Source organism: Salmo trutta, chromosome 32 (genome assembly GCF_901001165.1).
Source record: "Salmo trutta chromosome 32, fSalTru1.1, whole genome shotgun sequence".
Taxonomy (NCBI): Eukaryota; Metazoa; Chordata; class Actinopteri; order Salmoniformes; family Salmonidae; genus Salmo; species Salmo trutta.
In genome coordinates, this window is record NC_042988.1 from 18,114,859 (window position 1) to 18,136,331 (window position 21,473).

The following is a 21,473-nucleotide window of genomic DNA, read 5'->3' on the forward strand; positions in this document are numbered from 1 at the left end:
AAAGGAGAGGAGGAAGGGAAACTAAAGGGATTTAAGAAGGATGATAAAGTAGGGTATGGGACGGGGAACAGGAGGGATATGATGAAGGAAAAAATATGCAATATCCAAACTAATGGGAAAGAGAGCAGTTGAGTTGGGTAGAGATGCAAAAGAGTACATATTTTGCTAAATCTGTGATTGGAGTCATTAATGAGGGTAAAAGGGAAAAGTATGAAGAGGCATGGCATGAGGAATGGCAAAGATAGCAGAGGGCTATTGCATTTTGTACAGTCCAAGGCCCTTGTGGTTGAGAATAGACCATCTTTTGAGTATTTGCATATGAGCATTTGAGTATTTGTACAAGCAAACAAGAACATGCAAGCCACTCTTTTTAAAATAGCTAAATTAATCTAAATCAACTTTACAGTTGATTTCAACCTCGACAAAACTGAGCTGCTCTTTCTCCCAGGGAAGGCCTGCCCACTCCAAGACCTCCATCACGTTGACAACTCCACGGTGTCCCTCTCCCAGAGTGCAAAGAATATTGGCGTGACCCAGGACAACACCCTGTCATTCTCTGCAAACATTGGCTTGCTCCTGCAGGTTCATGTTCTACAACATCCGTAGAGTACGACCTATCCTCACACAGGAAGCAGCGCAGGTCCTAATCCAGGAATCTTGGAATCTCCCATCTAGACTACTGCAATTCTCTGTTGGCTGGGCTCCCCGCTTTGCATTCAGACTAAAAAGTAAATGTTTTGTCTCGTCAGACCACAGCATCTTTTTCCTTTCGCTGTCAGTCTTTCACGTACCTTTTTGAAAACACCAGGTGTGCTGTCATTTGCCTTTTTCTCAGGAGTGGCTTCTGTCTGGCCACTCTCTCATAAAGTCCAGATTGGTGAAGTGCTGTAGAGACAGTTGTCCTTCTGACAGGTTCTCCTATCTCAGCCAAGGAATTACTTATGTCAGAATGGTCATTGGGTTCTTGGTCACCTCCCTGGCCAAGGTCCTTCTTGCTCAGCAGATCAAGCAGAGATGGAGCTGGTCTAGTATGATCACCAGCAAGGAAGGTTGTTGAACAAAAACCCAGTATGAAACCCTAAAATGTTGTAGTCTATAGTCCTCTTCAGAAAACCCCCCTGATGGAGTTTAAGATACAAGAATCATTAGAATAGTTTGCTACTACAGCGGATGAAGGAGTGGAAAGAGCGTGGAAATGGACAGCGAGGAAGACGGAAAAGAGCTGAGTGAAGAGGGAAGCGGTGTGGTGAGGAAGATTGGCGCCAAGTATTAAAACAAAAAACATACACCAGTAGCTAAGACATTGAACATGACTAGAATGAGGATGAATTACCTGCGGTGGCAGGTGCAGTGAAGACCGGCAAGTTCTAGCCTCGTCCGATGATGGTAAAGGGTATTCTGGCCTAGTGGAAGTGAGATTTTGAGAGAATGGATCCTTGCCTTCTGGCTGATCCATATGTGGTGTCTAGTTGGGTGGAGAAGAGGTTGGGGACTTGAAAATCGGTGAAAGTAACTTGAAGTGGACTCGTGATGATTGTGTGTCTTCCGCCCAGAGGGATGGGGCGTTCTGCAACACGTTTCTCGGGATAAGAACGGTGATTTGCTTTGCTCTCCGGAGCAGGGCACTGTTGAAAAGAGTGATAACTGGGGTGGCGTTAAGTGTTGAGGAGGATCAACTGAAATTGAAGATTCCTGGTGTCTGTGACGCCCGCCGTTTGGTGCAACGCAGCCCTGGTGGAGAGCGTGGTGAAACAGAGAAGACACCGTCTGTCCTGCTGAGTTTTAAAGAAGTGTCTTTACCCGACAAAGTCAAGTTAGGATGTGTCAGTTATTTTTTATTTCACCTTTATTTAACCAGGTAGGCTAGTTGAGAACAAGTTCTCATTTGCAACTGCGACCTGGCCAAGATAAAGCATAGCAATTCGACACATACAACAACACAGAGTTACACTTGGAATAAACAAAACATACAGTCAATAATACAGTAGAAAAAACAAAAAACAAAAAAAGTCTATATACAGTGAGTGCAAATGAGGTAAGATAAGGGAGTTAAGGCAATAAATAGGCCATGGTGGCGAAGTAATTACAATATAGCAATTAAACACTGGAATGGTAGATGTGCAGAAGATGAATGTGCAAGTAGAGATACTGGGGTGCAAAGGAGCAAGATAAATAAATAAATACAGTATGGGGATGAGGTAGATAGATGGGCTGTTTACAGATGGGCTATGTACAGGTGCAGTGATCTGCTCTGACAGCTGGTGCTTAAAGCTAGTGAGGGAGATATGAGTCTGCAGCTTCAGAGATTTTTGCAGTTCATTCCAGTCGTTGGCAGCAGAGAACTGGAAGGAAAGGTGACGAAAGGAGACATTGGCTTTGGGGGTGACCAGTGAGATATACCTGCTGGAGCACGTGCTACGAATGGGTGCTGCTATGGTGACCAGTGAGCTGAGATAAGGCGGGGCTTTACCTAGCAGAGACTTGTAGATAACCTGTAGTTATCCCGTAAGAGCTTTTCTCCCAAACCCATTACGGTGTTTTAGGTGCCAAGCTCATGGTCATATTGCAGCCGTGTGTAGGATGGAGATTCCTAGATGTGAGAAGTGTGCAGGAGGGCATGAAACAAAGGAATGTGTAGTATTGGTGGAAAGAGCTGTGTGTTACCTGTAAGGGTACACATGGTGCTGGAGATCAGAAGTGTCCGGGGAGAGAAAGGCAGGTAAAGAGATCGGGGCGAGTGATCCTAAGAGAGTCCCTGTGAGTAGGCTGAGACCAATACAGAGTGATAGGAATAACGTGCTTCAGTATGGTTGGTTTCTTAGCGTTCATTGCCAATCAACTGTACCACAGAAATGGAATGTAAATCACAGAAAATAGATGTTGTGGTGGCAGCTGCAGAGAAGTACTTCAGTGTACGAGATTTTACTGCAGAAGTGTCCCGTCCACACAGGCTGCCGGCCTAGTGTAGGATCAGATTTGGCCAAGTAGTGAAAAAGTGGTGAAGTTTTAATGGGAGTAGAGTTAGTTAGTAGGGCAATTTCTCTTCCCTTTTCCCCATGTCTTTTTGTGTCACAAAGTGTAATGAACTCACATTCCAGAACAGTAGGCGGAAACACAGGACTAGATAAGAGAAATAGATGAATAGGGAGGACGTGACCGGCCTCACAATCCAGTACCGTAGATGGCGGTGTATTTACCTTTCAGTTGGTTGCGATCCGCCAATACAAATTTAAAGAAGAACTCTAGCTAGCACAGGGGAAGCAGAGTCAATGAGGGGTAATTTGTTTCCAATGGATCTGGCTGTCGAGCTGGAAGAACAAGGACAAGGGCTTGAGGGAATGGCGATGTTAGCTAGCTATAATGAGAGGACGAGAAGGACAAAGGCTCCCGGAGTGGAGGAATATGGAAGGTGGATGGATGAATTAGAATCTATCCTAGTGGTGGCAGGTCATGTAACGCCAGAAGCGAATGCAATGTTTGATTTTGTTGGCTTGAGTGGAGTTGGTGAGAATGATAGGTGGACAACGGTGAGAAAGAAGAATGGAGCTAAAAGGGCTAGTTGGAAATTAAGATACATTTATTGTTGGAGTGCGTTTCACCAGCAAGGATGTTTTTTGGGTAACCCGTTTGTGGTCTCAACGATGGTAAAGGACGCATTGGAAAAAGTGGAGTTGGTCAGAGGGACCAGAAGTGGTATGTTGTTGATTTTGTGTGTGTCACAAGAACAAAGGGAGGAAGTGCTGTGGCTCTACAAACTATCAACGTATGATGTGGAAAGCTATGATTTTCCAAGTAGGACACCTGAAGTGGTAGACGCACGTCGACTGACCCAAATGATAGATTGAAAGAAAGGAAAGCCTATTGTTATTGTCTTTTGATCAAGCGTTTCTCCCGACTCATGTAAAACTTGGGTATGTGAAACATGCGGTGAGACTGTATCTACAGAAGCTGCTACAGTGTTACAATTGTAAAAGAAAATTGGACACATGGCAAGTGTTTGTCGAAGGAATAAATATGTTGTAGTTGAAGAGTCAGATGAAGCACATTGCTGTAATTGTGATGGGAATCATGTTCCCAAGTTCCTGGAGTGCCCTGTAAGGATGAAAGAGGTCGCGGTAGCTAGGATCAGGACTATCCAGGAGGTCTCCTGGATGAGCGAGTGTAGACGAGATGGCAGTGGATGCCCCACAGCCTGCAGTGAATGCAGTTTAGGAGAAGGATCCCAAAACACTAACAGTGAAGAAGGTGGACTTTGTTGTGTTTATTGTGCAAATGCAAATTGCACAGGACAAACTATTTTTATTTTTTATTAAAAGAAACTAGACTTCATTGTGACGACGGCAAACATATTTCTGGATCTCCAGGACTTTACAGCCAAAATGTTACAGGGAATACTGAATGAATATACTGAACCTTTGTAGGGATCTAAATATAGATTTGAATCTGACTGAAGGAGTACAGTTTGTTTTATTTACATTTGAATATTATAAGTATATTTGTTTCACCCTTCCCTTCTCCCTATTATTTTTGGTTAAAGCTTATCAGTTTTCACCCCATCCAGGAGGTGGAGACATGCACCTCTAACGTTGTTTGTGGACCGCCGTAATACCATAGAAGAAGAACTCTAGCTAGCTGAAGTTAATAACAACAACACTCGCTGCAGCGTAAATAAATATTTGGCTGCAGTTTCTGAGACGTTTAGCTACCACCTGTTTGCGTTGGTTTGTAGTAAAAACAAAAACTAGCTACTTGTTCATTTGTCGAAATAACACTTTATACACGTTCGTTCAATAATATTTAAACTAATTTAGACTCAGATTCACATTTTTGTATCGCTAGCCAGCTAACGTTAACACAATAAGGGCCTTAACTAGCTAGAGTTACTGTAATGTTGATAGCTTGCCGTTTTGAACGCGAGAATCTAAGGCTTGCCTGCAAAAACTTGGCCCTGTTCCAGCGGAGAAATATATGTTTTATATATATATTTAGCCAACTAACTAGCTAGGTAGAAGTCGAGTGGTTTTCAAAATGAGGGGCGGTTCGTCGTATGGAGATCGGGACAGGGACCGTGGTCGCGATAGGGGGTAAGTCAGGCAGCTAACTTAGCTATTTACCTGGAAACCCGAAGATTAATTGCATTGATTTCTACGTCAGCATAAATTTGCGTTTGAATCAAGAAAGTTTCCTCATACGACCTCTGCCAGAATGTTGAATGAAATATTTTAACTAACTTTACCGGTTGGTTCTTTTGCAGGTAGGAATGTGAGAGTCGTCAATATATCCACAGGAAAGCATACGCTAATTAATTCAACTTTTCAAAGCTTTGGTAGTGCGTTCAGATTTCTATCACCTGAAACATGGGCACAATATGAAAATACATGTGTAACAGTGTTGCTTCCGTACTTCTCCTCGCCCCTACCTGGGCTCGAACCAGGGACCCTCTGCACACATCAACAACTGCCTCTCACTAAGCATCATTCCACAAAAGCCCTTGGAGATCAAGGGAAACAACTACTTCAAGGTCTCAGAGCGACTGACGTAACCGATGGAAACGCTATTAGCACGTACCCCACTAACTAGCTAGCCATTTCACACCGGTTACACCCCCCCTTTTGACCTTTTTTTCCGCATCAACCAGTGATCCGTGTCACGGCACTAAATGTAAGCTAGCCATTTCACACCAGTTACACATGCACGCCATGCAAGCATACATGGTTCTGGGCACGTTACAGGTGATATAAATCTGCATGTGTTTTGATAAGGTGATTTTATTATACTTTACTGTGGGTTCAGTGCATTCTGGAAGTATTCCAACCCCTTGACCTTTTCCACATTTTGTTATGTTACAGCCTTGTTCTAAAATTGATTAAATTGTTTGTTTCTCCTTATCAATCAACACACAATACCCTATAATGACAAAGCAAAAATAGGTTTTAATTTATTACAAATGTATATAAAAAAAGTTATATTACATTTACGTAAGTATTCAGACCCTTTACTCAGTACTATGGTAAAGCACCTTTGGCAGTGATTACAACCTCAAGTCTTCTTGGGTGTGACGCTACAAGCTTGGTACACCTGTATTTGGGGACTTTGTCCCATTCTTCTCTGCAGATCCTCTCAAGCTCTGTCGGGTTGGATGGGGAGCGTCGCTGCACAGCTATTTTCAGGTCTCTCCGGAGATGTTTGACTGGGTTCAAGTCCGGGCTCTGGCTGGGCCACTCAAGAACATTCAGAGACTTGTCCTGAAGCCACTCCTGCGTTGTCTTGGCTGTGTGCTAAGGGTTGTTGTCTTGTTGGAAGGTGAACCTTCACCCCAGTCTGAGGTCCTGAGCGGTCTGGAGCAGGTTTTCATCAAGGATCTCTCTGTACTTTGCTCTGTTCATCTTTCCCTTGATCCTGACTAGTCTCCCAGTCCTTGCCACTGAAAAACATTCCCGCAGCAGGATGTTGCCACGACCATGCTTCACCGAAGGGATGGTGCCAGGTTTCATCCAGACCTGACGCTTGGCATTCAGGCCAAAGAGTTCAATGTTGGATTCATCAGACCAGAGAATCTTGTTTCTCTTGGTCTGCGTACTTTAGGTGCCTTTTGGCAAACTAAGCGGGCTGTCATGTGCCTTTTACTGAGGAGTGGCTTCTGTCTGGCCACTCTACCATAAATGCCTGATTGGTGGAGTGCTGCAGAGATGGTTGTTGTTCTGGAAGGTTCTCCCATCTCCACAGAGGAACTCTGGAGCTCTGTCAGTGACCATTGTGTTCTTGGTCACCTCCCTGACCAAGGCCCTTCTCCCCCGATTGCTCAGTTTGGCCGGGTGGCCAGCTCTAGGAACAGTCTTGGTGGTTCCAAACTTCTTCCATTTAAGAATGATGGAGGCCTTTCTGTTCTTGGGTACCTTCAATGCTGCAGGAATGTTTTGGTACCCTTCCCCAGATCTGTGCCCCAACACAATCCTGTCTTGGAGCTCTACAGACATTTCCTTCAACCTCATGGATTGTTTTTTACTCTTGCATACACTGTTAACTGTGGGACCTTAGAAAGACAGATGTGTGCCTTTCCGTGTGCCTTTTCAGATCATGTCCAATCAATTGAATTTACCACAGGTGGACTCCAATCAAGTTGTAGAAACATCTCAAGGATGATCAATGGAAACAGGATGCAAATGGCTACCCAGTTTATTTGCATTACCCCCCCCCCCCCATGCTGCTGCTACTCTCTGTTATTATCTATGCATAGTCACTTTAATAACTCTACCTACATGTACATATTACCTCAACACCGGTGCCCCCGCCCATTGACTCTGTACTGGTACCCCCTGTATATAGCCCCGCTATTGTTATTTTACTGCTGCTCTTTAATTATTAGTTATTCTTATCTCTTACTTTTTTTAGGTATATTCTTTAAACTGCATTGTTGGTTAAGGGCTTGTAAGTAAGCATTTCACTGTAATGTCCACCTGTTGTATTCGGTACATGTGACAAATAACATTTCATTTGATTTGACCTGAGCTAAGTTTCAAGTCTCATAGCAAAGGGTCTAATTAGTTATATAAATGAATTATTTCTGTTTTTATTTTTTCTAAGTTAGCAAACATTTCTAAGAAACAGTTTTCTCTTTTTCAATATGGGGTATTGTGTGTAGATTGATTTTAGAATAAGGCTGTAACGTAACAAAATCAAGGGGTCTGAATACTTTCCGAATGCACTGTATATTGTCTTGCATTCCTACTGTAAAAAGGACCAACAGTGGTAACGGGTAGAGTATGTTTCAATGTCATTTTGTTCAACATACTGGTTTGTAGAGGTTGTGAGTGGAAACTTTCCTGATCCAAACTCACATTTTTGCCCGTTGTAGAATTCAATACAATTCATTGTATTCAAAACAATTCATTGTATTGTGTTTCCAGTCAAGATAGCTATATCGCTATTCACTTTAGCTACAATAATATTTAACCAAAAATGGATAGCTACAATGAATCTATAAAGACCAGCTACTTAGCTAGACAGCTATGTAATCCTCTTCATACCCTTTGGGACCAATGGACAAAATGTGATCCCTCCAATTCTTTCTGTCCTTGGCAAATGTTGTGTACAGTGAGTCTAGCTTGAGGTAATCAAATACTGATCTATGTATTTGTCATCTTGTTAGGAGTCCTCGTTTTGGGTCTAGCAGAGGTCCCCCTCCCAACAAGAAGTTTGGGAACCCAGGGGATCGTTTGCGCAAGAAGAAATGGGACCTAAACGAGCTTCCAAAGTTTGAGAAGAACTTTTACAATGAACATCCAGATGTCCAGCGCATGAGCCAGGTATTTCCCCACACCAGTGTGCTTCAGTCATGGAGAACCACAGGTGTGTGTGCATTTTTTACAGCACAGTCCAGTAGACCTACTATGACATCTGATTCAACTAATCAAGGGTTTGATGTTTAGTGAATCTGGTTTATTTGTGCTGGGCAGTCTGCACACTCTTGGCCCACACTAAGATTGAACAGCGCTGCCCTACACTCTTATTGACTTAGTCTGCAGTTGTTGCCAGATGTGCCACCCGTGACACTATTGGTGGACAGTTTTTTTTCTTCTTCCTTATTGTCTCAGATATTGTTTTCTGTCTTTCAGTATGACTTGGAGGAGTTTCGTAGGAAGAAGGAAATCACTATCAGGGGGTCAGGCTGCCCGAAACCTGTCAGTAGCTTCTCCCAGGCCCATTTTCCCCGTAAGTACAAACACTTTTCAGTACAACTGAACTGCCCTGGCGTCATTGTGAATATGCATATCGTTTTCACCTCTGGGAAACATCTATTCTGGCAGGTAATGTGGCCAATTGAACCTTAGTTTTGGTAACCAATGCAATTAATTATTTAGTTATGCTTATAAGATGTTCTTTTCCACTTCAACCAGAGTATGTGATGGATGTGCTGATACAGCAGAACTTTAAGGAGCCCACAGCTATCCAGGCACAAGGCTTCCCTCTGGCCCTGAGTGGCAGGGACATGGTGGGCATCGCACAGACAGGTTCTGGGAAAACCTTATCGGTGAGATGCAGCTGTAGCTCCGTCTGCATACATTCACAAGAACAGAACAAGATGAACAAAAAGTTACAGCAACACTTAGGAACAATAGCAGCATGCACAGTGTTCATATCTGTAAACATTTTTATTAATTTGTCTTTCTGCCCATTTTTACACATACACCTGTGTTGACTGCCATACAATATCCTCAGTTGTCTTGTCTTCCTTCTAGAGCCTGACCGATATGTGTTTTTGGGGGTCTGATACCGATTCAGATTTTTTTGAGGGGGACAAAACGTACCAATATGATATACCTGCAGATATACTGTTTTACAGTGGACAAATTAATGTGAACATTTTCCACACTGACTTCAGAAATGGCCATCCAAGAGAGCAATTGTCTAAGAAATATGCTGCAAATGTTGATTTCTTACATTGTGACAGTAATGGCACATCATGAGAATGTCCACAAGTGTCCCTTTTTTCATCCTATTCATTGAATATTGGTTATAGTGGAATTGATCGGGCTCTACTTCCTTCTATTATTAATCTCTCCTGCTTGATGTGGGCTGTTTATCCCCTTGTTGTTGTATCTCCTCAGTATCTCCTGCCTGCCATTGTGCACATTAACCACCAGCCCTACCTAGAAAGAGGAGACGGACCAATCGTAAGTAATCCATTTTGGATGAATCTTACAGCATGTTTCCTATAATTGTTCATATGAATGGATATCAGCCACTTCCAAAATGTATTATATTCAGGGAGTGTTTTTTTTCTATCCCTGTCCTGTCTCTGTGCAGTGTTTGGTTCTGGCACCAACTCGAGAGCTGGCCCAGCAGGTTCAGCAAGTGGCGCATGAATACGGAAAGTCATCACGCATCAAGAGCACCTGTGTCTACGGGGGAGCGCCCAAGGGACCCCAGATCCGGGACCTGGAGAGAGGTAAGGAGGCTCCTCTGGAAAAAGGCCTACACACTTGTCACTATAACCTATACGCTGAAGAAAATCCATACTCTTTTTCCATTACGCATGTCTGTCTAAACCAGAGAAACCTACCCTGCTCTCTTTCTCCCTCCCAGGTGTTGAGATCTGCATCGCCACCCCGGGTCGTCTCATTGACTTCCTGGAGGCAGGGAAGACCAACCTACGGCGCTGCACCTACTTGGTGCTGGATGAGGCTGACAGAATGCTGGACATGGGCTTTGAGCCACAGATCCGCAAGATTGTTGACCAGATTAGGGTGAGCAGGGTTCTCTAGTCACTCAAGCAAAGTGACCCTCATTTTACAGCTGTTATAACCTTATCTCTTTCCAATGCATTAGCTACACATTGATGCATTTCAGGCCTGCTTAAGACCATATACACTGAGTAGGGCTGTCCCTCACAACAACAAAAAAATATTGGTTGACGAGAGTTGTCCTGTTCCTTCGACCAATCGATTGGTTGAAATGTTTAAACTTATTTTTCCATATATAGACACACACACCCTATTTGTTTGAAAAAGATCTACTACATACAGTGCCTTGTGAAGTATTCGCCCCCCTTGGCATTTTTCCTATTTTGTTGCCTTACAACCTGCAATTAAAATTGATTTTTGGGGAGTTTGTGTCATTTGATTTACACAACATGCCTACCACTTTGGAGATGCAAAATATTTTTTATTGTGAAACAAACAAGAAATAAGACAAAAAAACAGAACTTGAGCGTGCATAACTATTCACAAAGTCAATACTTTGTAGAACCACCGTTTGCAGCAATTACAGCTGCAAGTCTCTTGAGGTATGTCTCTATAAGCTTGGCACATCTAGCCACTGGGATTTTTGCCCATTCTTCAAGGAAAAACTGCTCCAGCTCCTTCAAGTTGGATGGGTTCCGCTGGTGTACAGCAATCTTTAAGTCATACCACAGATTCTCAATTGGATTGAGGTCTGGGCTTTGACTAGGCCATTCCAAGGCATTTAAATGTTAACCCTTAACCACTTCAGTGTTGCTTTAGCAGTATGCTTAGGGTCATTGTCCTGCTGGAAGGTGAACCTCTGTCCCAGTCTCAAATCTCTGGAAGACTGAAACAGGTTTCCCTCAAGAATTTCCCTGTATTTAGTACCATCCATCATTCCTTCAATTTTGACCAGTTTCTCAGTCCCTGCTGATGAAAAACATCCCCACAACATGATGCTGCCACCATGCTTCACTGTGGGGATGATATTCTCAGGGTGATGCGAGGTGTTGGGTTTGCGTTAGACATAGCGTTTTCCTTGATTTTCCAAAAAGCTAAATTTGAGTCTCATCTGACCAGAATACCTTCTTCCATATGTTTGGGGAGTCTCCCACATGCCATTTGGCGAACACCAAACGTGTTTGCTTATTTTTTTCTTTAAGCAATGGCTTTTTTCTGGCCACTCTTCCGTAAAGCCCAGCTCTGTGGAGTGTACTGCTTAAAGTGGTCCTATGGACAGATACGCCAATCTCTGCTGTAGAGCGTTGCAGCTCCTTCAGGGTTATCTTTGGTCTATTTGTTGCCTCTGATTAATGCCCTCCTTGCCTGGTCTGTGAGATTTGGTGGGCGGCCCTCTCTTGGCAGGTTTGATCTGGTGCCATATTCTTTCAATTTTTTAATAATGGATTTAATGGTGCTCTGTGGAATGTTCAAAGTTTCGGATATTTTTTTATAACCTGATCTGTACTTCTCCACAATTTTGTCCCTGACCTGTTTAGAGAGCTCCTTGGTCTTTATGGTGCCGCTTGCTTGGTGGTGCCCCTTGCTTAGTGGTGTTGACTGAGCCTTTCAGAACAAGTGTATATATACAGAGATCATGTGACACTTAGATTGCACACAGGTGGACTTTATTCAACTAATTATGTGACTTCTGAAGGTAATTTGTTGCACCAGATCTTATTTAGGGGCTTCATAGCAAAGGGGGTGAGTATATATGCACACACCACTTTTCTGTTTTGTATTTTTTTTTGTATTTTTTGAAACAAGTATATTTTTTTCATTTCACTTCACGAATTTGAACTATTTTGTGCATGTCCATTACATGAAATCCAAATAAAAATCAATTTAAATTACAGGTTATAATGCAACAAAATAGGGAGAACGCCAAGGGGCTGAATACTATTGCAAGGCACTGTATGCACGGAGCTTGTCTGACGCTTTAAGCACACTAAATAATTAAGACACATGACTGGCGCACATTGTCTCGCTCTCCTCCCTACTGTTGCAAAATGGCACCAGAGCACAGCAAGTGTTAATTTCGCTGTCCGTGCTGAAGCTGTAATGTAATTTCAGCCTTTTAGTTTCTTACTTGTTTCTGACCGAAAAGTTCTGTTACCAAAATCCCTAATTTGTTTTGGAAATATATTCCCTCAACCCTCGTTCTCTTAAGGATAGCATCCTTTTTTTCAATTTTTGCCTAAATGACGTCTAACTGCCTGTAGCTCAGGCCCTGAAGCAAGGATATGCATATTCTTGGTACAATTTTAAAGGAAACACTTTGAAGTTTGTGGAAATGTGGATTGAATGTAGGAGAATATAACACACTAGATCTGGTAGAAGAAAATACAAAGGGAAAAAAAACAACCTATTTTTTCTACCACCGTCTTTGAAATGCAACAGAAAGGTCCTACTTCCAGCCATCACTCTGGTTGTATTTCCGATGGTGTCCACAAGATGGTAGCAGTGTATGTGCAACGTTTCAGATGTATGAGCGAACTATATGACATTTAGTGTGAAGTCACCCAGGTACATTTGGGCAAATCGTGAAGGAGACATTTGCATTCAAATTATATTTTTCTGCAAGAATATCGTCAAATCTGTATACTTGGACTTTGATTTAGCGTTTCCAGTATTAGTAGCCATATTATAAGTTCAACATTTGCAAAACAACCAGTTTTCATAACTCCATAACTCTGAATATTCGTATAATTTTTGTCCAAAATGAAAAGGCATGCTGTCGTACAAGGTTAGTAGCTACATTTTACGACAGATACATGGTTTCCAGATACTCCCGTAAAGCCCAGCTCATTGGCTATCTGGCTAGCTTGGTTTGACCTCAATTGGTGCTTATTTGACAAAGTTAGTCGTTCAAGTGAAGACCGCCTGCGTCATCGACATGCCATGAAGGCATCGCTCTCTGACCAAATATGGTGTCCTATAGGATATACTACACCCCTAATGATTTAGTGAAGTTTCGTTACGTTCTAGGATCTCTGAGGAATACATACAAACGCGATTTGACTGGTTGAAACAACGTTTAGGTTGAGATTTTCAGATTCCTTTCTTTGCAAATTGAACGAGTGGAAATACAAACTCGATCGTGCATGCTATATGGACCTTTTTAGGATATGGAAAAGGATTTTATCTAACAAAACGACACTTAATGTTATCTCTGGGACCCTTTGGATGATAAATCAGAGCAAGATTTCAGAATGTAAGTACACATTACACCTTCAGAGGTGAATTTATCAAACCTATCGCGGTGAAAAGTGTTTTGTTGTTAGGAGCTCTCCTCAAACAATAGCATGGCATTCCTTTGCAGTAATAGCTACTGTAAATTGGACAGTGCAGTTATATTGACAAGAATTTAAGCTTTCAGCTGATATAAGACACTTATATGTACCGACATTTGTTGTCTCTCTAAAATTTGCGATGGTGACACAAGGTGCTGCATGATTTATAACTGTCCCGTAGGCGGGACGCCGATCCCTAAGAAGATTTATTTAAGTGAAACATGTAAGCATCGCATGCATGTGACCAATAGGGCCTGACCTATAGCCTATCATAATCACATCAATAAATTGATTATAACAGTTGCTGTTAAATTACAATATTATTACCTTTTCTGACCATTTGGAACAGTGTAAACAGAAACTGTTCTAACGGGGGAAAAATATATAAAGCCTTTATTACAGCAGACTAAAACCAGTTTCATGCATTCGTAAATTGCGGTTTATTTCTTGTTTAGGCTAATTATTCAAAGCTCCCTTTGTTATTTAATTTGAAAACTAAAATGCTTGATTGCATTTCAAAACAGGAGTGTATCATATGCTGTGTGATGGCATGAATGATTGATTGATTGATACAGTAGCCTATATATTGAAATATAGGCCTAAGTAAGTTACGGTGTTAAGACTAAACAGGATGCACTCTCAAGCCTACAGCTCGATAGTGGTTATACAAATCCTACTAATGATAACGACATTACTAATAATTGTAATATCAATAAAAAGAAGGGTATAGAGGCGAGAGCTGCGTGCATATTATGTGTGACAAACAGGTGCTGTTAGATTACAATCACATTTTTCTGCCTGTTTGGAACAGTGTTAACAACACTAAATAAGTAATACCAGTCTGTTCTAATGGGGAAAAAATGTAACGCCTTTATTATAGCATAGCAAAGATTAAAAACAGCCGAATCTGTGAAATTGCTTTATCTGGCATTTTGCCATTGCATGAGGCTTGGTGCTAATGGAATCATTAGGCTATGAAACAAACACTCCAACAGGCAACAGAAGCAAGATCGGTCTTATTTCTGTAGATATGTATGGATGATTTATAAAGCCCGGCACATTTAACAGTTAGGCTATTGATTATAGACCTAATTAAGTTGGTGTTTCCTCAATTTTCTTAGACAATCAGGTTAAGGCTGTTTCCTCGTTGCTGCTGCTGCATCTTCCGCATTGTTCTCAATCCCAATATGCTGGTTAACTTTGCTATTATGCACATAGCAACATAGGGAAAGGTGCTGATTCTACAGCGCACTGAAGATCGTTTCAGAACCGCGAACAGCAACTGTAGCCAACACGGGAGAAAGCGCATTTGTTATAAAAAAAATATTAGATTTATTAGTGTTGCACTATTATCTTTTACAGTATCACATCTTACAGTGATGGAGTGTGCTCTTTCCATGACAGTTTTCACCTGGTCAGTCTATGACCCCTTATTGATGTCATCCACTATAATCAGTGTAGATGAAGGGGAGGAGACAGGTTTAAGAAGGATTTTTCAGCCTTGAGACAATTGCGACATGGATTGTGTATGTGTACCATTCAGAGGGTGAATGGGCAAGACAAAATATTTAAGTACCTTTGAACGGGGTATGGTAGTAGGTGCCAGCCACACCGGTTTGAGTGTGTCAAGAACTGCAACGCTGCAGAGTTTTTCACGCTCAACCGTTTCCCATGTCTATCAAGAATGATCTACCACCCAAAGGACATCCAGCCAACTTGACACATTAGATTCTATGTGGACCGCTTTCGTCACCTTGAGTCCATGCCCCGATGAATTGTGGCTGTTCTGAGGGCAAAAGGGTTGCCACTCAATATTAGGATGGTGTTCCTAATGTTTTGTACACTCAGTGTATATTTCAGTAGATGGACTACTACAAATTCTTTATTCCAAATGGCTAGTGGTTTCTAGTCTATATCCCCAAACTGCTGCTATACTGTAATAAAACATCTGATACTGCTGCTAGCTACTGCAAAATGTGCTTATGTTTTTTATCAAGAGTTTCTAATGCCGCTCTCATCCCAGCCTGACAGGCAGACCCTGATGTGGAGTGCCACCTGGCCCAAGGACGTGCGGCAGCTAGCAGAGGACTTCCTGAAGGACTATGTCCAGATCAACGTAGGAGCCCTGGAGCTGAGCGCCAACCACAACATCCTGCAGATTGTGGACGTGTGCACGGAGAGTGAGAAGAACAACAAGTGAGGCTAATACTTCACTCTACTCCACTGAAACATTAGCGTTAGTGAATGGGACTGTGTTGATGTAAACTGAGGCTTGGTCGTAGACCGATGTAACTAACTCTCCAAAGAGCTTTCATTGGCTAACATGTTCACTCTCCTTCTCCCCAGGCTGCTCCAGCTGATGGAGGAGATCATGGCTGAGAAGGAGAACAAGACCATCATCTTTGTGGAGACCAAGAAACGCTGCGATGATCTGACCCGCAGAATGAGACGCGATGGGTGAGCGAGGGAAAGGAACACACACACACACACACACTGGGAGTAATTAATTGATTTTATTGAATATAAAATACTTCTGGTCATTGGGTTGTACTACTTCATAACAATTCCCAGTTCTCTGATCAAGCTGACAGGTTGGTTTGCTCCTCAGGTGGCCAGCGATGTGTATCCATGGTGACAAGACTCAGCCAGAGAGAGACTGGGTGCTGACAGGTAAGACGTGGTTTATTAGGAGTATTATATGGGCTAGTATAGGGCTAATTGGTATTGGTTGTTGTCGTGACGCCTTCCTTTGTGTCCCTCAGCTGATCTCTTGGCATTTCCTCTCTCCTTCTCTAGAGTTCCGTAGTGGCAAGGCTCCTATTCTTATTGCTACTGATGTGGCCTCACGTGGTTTGGGTATGTACTGTGTGCTCAGAATAAAAGCACAGTCCCTCGGCATGAATACAAACACAGACATATTCCCTCAATGGGCTATGAGTAGGACACCTAATTGTGCTTAGATGTACAGTATACTAGCCTCATTGCATGTAAGAAACCCAAGAAATGTATAGATTTATTGAATTCATGAAATGACCTCCACAAAACACATTGAAGCAGATTTCTGTGAGTACTGTTGCCACTTTGTTTAATATGAAGTGTGGCTTCTTGTCAGTAGTACTTCTTAGATACAGAGTATGTATTTAAGAAGTATGCCTTATTTCTGGAACTAATTTTCCTTTGTGGAATGCCAGGTCCCTTGACTAATGGAAAAATCCAACCATTGAGTAGATCTAAAAGCATATAGTAATTTGAGCTACCTTTTATCAGTGTGTGAAATATTAACTTAAAATAATGGGTATGGAGAGTGATGCACCCCCGTATGGCAATCAATTTTTATAACCAAATTTTGTTTTGTTTCTGTGTTCATTTATTTTCTTTCATTTTGTTTTTGTTTTGTTTCCAAGTCTCTCTTCCGGCACTAGAAGCGCACAGGCCCACTGGAGCCTGCAGCCGGACCTAGGCATGACTAATCGAGCCTGAGTTGCGGAGAGAAACACAGGGGAGAGGAGGCCTGATTTATCAATCCCAGGCACAGACATCTCTCAGAAAACCCAGAACAGACCCCTCAAAAAAACTCTCCCCCTTCCAGCAAACTGACTGCCTGGACGACAGGGGGGGATGGGGGGGGGGGGGGTTCTGCTGGGATTCCAAATTTTAAACTGGGGCGGGGCGATCAGCTCAGAGGGCCAAGAGGGGGGCGGCCTCCCACAGGCTATGCCATCAGCCTCCAACAGTAACGCACCATATGTAGGTCCTTTCATGAATGACACTAATATAGCTACACAATGCTAAGCAGGTTTCTTTCGCGAAACAGCTTTAACGTTTTCAAAGGATTTCACCATGCCCTTTGCTAATATGGAGCATTTTCAAAAAGCCCTAGTTAGACATCTTTGAAGATACTAAATGAGGTTTGGCATCATTTGAGATCAATTGATTGATAAGTAGTTTGCCATAAACATTCTTAAAGTAATTCTACCATACAGTAAAGCTACCAGAAACATTCTTCAAGTAGTTCTACCATACAGTAGAGCTAGTCTTAAATGTAGACAAATCATTTCCCCAGAGGTTAATAGATACAGTGGTGCGTTACAAGAAGACAGGAAAAGGTGGCAGGCCAAGTATTTGTTGCTTTGCTGGAGGCTTGTCTCTAAACTGCCCCTGCAGCCCCCTATGCAGCCTGACACCCCCACCACTGGCTGTGCCGGCCTCTCCCTCTGCGGGCGTCATGTCTGGTCCTGGCTGGCAGGAGTCCTGGCCTGAAGGAGCCTCTCTATATTTCCCCCCTCTCTCTGTCTATCCCTCCTTCTCTCTGCCCACCCCTTAATCTCTCACACTTCACACTGTCCATTTACCCGTTTATAGTCCACTGTTTAGAGATACATTCTCTTTCTACCTCGCCCTATGCTTATTCTTATGATCCCTTGGCCTTCTTCCCAAATCTTTCATGCTTTCATCTCTACTTCAAATATCGAATGACTCTTTGTGTGCATCATGCAAAGACAACCCAGACCTGTAGATTCAGAAAAATGGAAACGTTCTACCTGCACTCAGCAAACCCCAGTCAGAATCATGTCCTGACAACATCTCTATATTCACCCCTCTACAAATGCTCATGTTCCCTGGCAAAGCCCCTTAATGTTGAGTATTTTAGCTCCCCAAAACCTCCACATCGCCACCCCAGTGTCTGTTTCTTGTTACTGCACTTGAACCCCTGGGCTCCTGGACACGCTGTCAGTCTGGGAAGGACCCGGGGGGACTTCCCTGGGTCTCTTCCATTTGTCTCCTCTGCACAGATTTCTACCAAAGACCTTGGATAATCTCAACAACCCCAGAAAATATCCCCCAAACTAGAATTAAACATCAGGTATTCGCTAGAAACAGGAGAGGATGCTTACCATACAGGTAGTTACAGTAAGTCCATATTTAGACCCCTGAAGTCACATTGAAGTACCCAACAGTACAGAAACAGTAGCCCAATTTCCCCTATTCATGCCCCTGATGACGTGAAGAGGCAGAGCAAGGGTGTAGTGTCAAACCCAGTCCAGCCTGGGTTCTGGCTCTGCCACTCCAGTTGGGAGGGATGTGTGGAGGAGTGATGGGAGGGGGGAGGACCCATGTTGTCCTCCTCACTCTCCTACCCCTACAGACCTCCCAGGACTGGTCAGGGGGGACAGAGGGTGCTAACCTTGTAAGTCATCTCTAATACGGGGTAAGTACCTCACCCCACCTTCCCTGTTCCCATCCACCTCATCGGTCTGTAAGAAAAAGGAGACATTTTTAACCCACAGCAGTGTTTTCAGAGCCCTATGTCAACTGTAATGAGAAACAGACTTAAAAAAAAGTTAAATGCCACCCTTTAAAGAAATCTTACCATTTGCCAGTTTTGTCAATGGATACAGATGTACCCCATTTATTTATTTGGAGTTTCAGCCCCACTCAAAATGGGGATGTTCAAACCCTATTTGTAATTATTTAGTCCATCTGGTATTGATTGGCTGTATTGTAACGTTTTGGTCGCGAAGAAGCAGTATATTCAGTCCTTGACCAAAAGCATTTGAAATATATAGGGGCTGGAATACTGAGGAGCCCATTGTATTTTTCAAGGAACATAGTGTATTGGTTAACAAATAATATTGACAGTATTGTAGTTATGTTGGGGTAAGTAGGATTTAAGTTTTTCTGCATTATGTACGAATTGGTGTTCACTAGACAGGTAAGTGAGGTTTCAGAGTTTGATCTGTGTCTTATGGGTATTGTCTGTACCAAGTACATTTCTAGTTTTGCTTGGTGCACAAAGCAAACATCTTAAAATAGGAATAAATGAACTCTCCATTCCTCTCCCTGACCTTTCCACAGGTGGCATATTGTTGTGAAATGTTTCTATCAATCAATGCTGCTTTTCCTAACTTGTCCTTGTCTCTTCTCCCTCCCCATTGACTAACCCTCCCTACCCAACTCCTAACCCAAGATGTGGAGGATGTCAAATTTGTCATCAATTATGACTACCCAAACTCCTCTGAGGACTACATCCACCGTATCGGCCGTACGGCCCGTAGCACCAACAAGGGTACGGCCTACACATTCTTCACCCCGGGCAACCTTCGTCAGGCCCGTGAGCTGATCCGTGTGCTAGAGGAGGCCCGGCAGGCCATAAACCCCAAGCTGCTGCAACTGGTCAACACTGGCCGTGGAGGAGGTGGGAGAATGAGGGAGAGCCTTCAAGGGAAATGTCTGGGGGGAAAGAGTTGCCCCTCTAGATTTGAAGTGATTGACAGTGGGCTGTTGACTTGAGGTTTCTTCATTGTACGTTGAACAAGCTAGTTTTTTATAGTGTGTGTCCAGGTATTTGCAGAATTTTATAACTCAGACTTCATCTTCTCTCTTTGGAATGCAGGAGGCAGGTCACGTTTCCATGGCAACGGCTCCAACGCAAACAACCCCAACCTGATGTATCAGGATGAGTGCAACCGGAGCATGCGCACCGTAGGCAGCAAGGACAGCCGGGGGAGCAGCGGCAGCTTCAGCCGCGACAGCCGAGATGGAGGGAGCAGCCGCGCCGGGGACAGGTCGTCCTCTTCCTACAGGGACAGGAGGGACAGCCGCAGCTATGGCTCCAGCTCCTCCTACAACAAGTACAAGTCCGGGAGCAGCAATGGGGGGCAAGACCAGTCAGCGGGACAGTTTGGTTCAGTCAGCAGGTCCAGTCAGCCCCCTCCACCCCCCTCAGGGCCGCAGCCCCTCATGGCCCAGAAGTTTACCCCAACCCAGCCCATGATGGGATTAATGGGGCACTCGCCCTTCCAGTTTGCTCCCCCACCCACTCCAACCTCACAGAGGAAGTAAAGCTGGGGCTAGCCCTCACCACACATGCATACAATCCCCAACATCAACCAGAAAAGTCAGTTGTGTTAGGATTTAGATTGTCATGTTTTGAGATTCTGGAGTACTGTGCTTGAAATCGTGGCCTTAGCTGACATAAATCCAGAGGTGTTAGATTGGTGAGCATTAAAAATAAAGTCAGCCGATTTGTTGTGGACATTCAACATTCCAATAATGAACTTGCCCGACTAACAAGTAGTTTGACATCAGTGCTTTGAAAGGATTTTTTTAAGCATTAAAATAGCTGTACAAATGCAGATTGTCCTTTGAGTAGGAATACACTTATACTGAAATGTAATACTTATACATTTGTAGGTGATGAAAGCATTTTTGAAGTGCCGTCAAATTTGTTTCATGTTGCTTTTCCCACAAAATGCATATCCAATGCTGTCAACAGTTAAGTAACTTTTTCAGCATATTGTCCTCAAACGTAAAGGTTATTTCATTGTACAAACCGGCTTTTACATTGTGAACTAATGTGCTATTTTTGCCTTTTGGTGTATGAGGCAGGTGCTACCGTTTCTCTACAACTTTTTTCAGCTCATTCAGATGTTGCGCTTTTGGTTTTTCAGCTTTAGTTTGTACATACGTGATTATTTTCCCATTTAGAATTTCTCTGTTAAAGGTGATCAGTAATTCAGTTCCAGGACAGTATTTTGAAATATGGATTGACATTTCCTGTCATGAGGTAGTTATTTGACTTATGTAGGTTACATTATTTTGTGGGATCATTCCAACCCCTCGGTAGCCGAACCATATGATTTCATTTTTGTTTCATGGTCTTGGGAAATTGTTTCTCTATTGAACTCTGTAAACCTGTCACACATGCTTGTTTCTTCCTAGTGTAGGGATGTATAGGTTTGTGCTTCTCTGTCCTTTCCCTCTGTAGTTGAATCATTCTAGTATGTAGACAAGACCAACCTGTAAAATCAATTTTTTACTGTCTGGTTTTGTTTTTCAGGTTTCAATAAAGCTTTTGAATGTTTAAAGTGTGTCTTAACATTTTGTTTCTGTACTCCACTAGGTGAGGTATTGATGGTGCTCCAACTAGTGCTGTTAAAACTACCAGTGTGAATGA

At 42.9% G+C, this 21,473-nt stretch overlaps 1 protein-coding gene across 3 annotated transcripts; it reads left to right on the forward strand.

The window, feature by feature from the left end:
• The first annotated feature begins 4,601 nt into the window (after positions 1-4,601).
• Positions 4,602-21,384, forward strand: LOC115171309 (probable ATP-dependent RNA helicase DDX17). 3 transcript variants are annotated; one of them, XM_029728005.1, is made up of 13 exons: positions 4,602-5,084; positions 8,150-8,306; positions 8,616-8,712; positions 8,898-9,031; positions 9,609-9,674; positions 9,808-9,949; positions 10,087-10,247; positions 15,540-15,712; positions 15,863-15,973; positions 16,125-16,186; positions 16,313-16,372; positions 19,485-19,712; positions 19,911-21,384. In XM_029728005.1, exons 1-13 carry the CDS (start codon positions 5,029-5,031, stop codon positions 20,357-20,359), a joined length of 1,896 nt encoding a protein of 631 aa, XP_029583865.1. In that variant the 5' UTR covers positions 4,602-5,028; the 3' UTR covers positions 20,360-21,384. The 3 variants fall into 3 exon arrangements, with proteins under 3 accessions (XP_029583865.1, XP_029583867.1, XP_029583866.1); XM_029728007.1 differs by having other exon boundaries at positions 19,485-19,819; positions 19,911-20,005; XM_029728006.1 differs by lacking the exon at positions 4,602-5,084 and adding an exon at positions 5,123-5,661.
• The last annotated feature ends 89 nt before the right edge of the window (positions 21,385-21,473 follow it).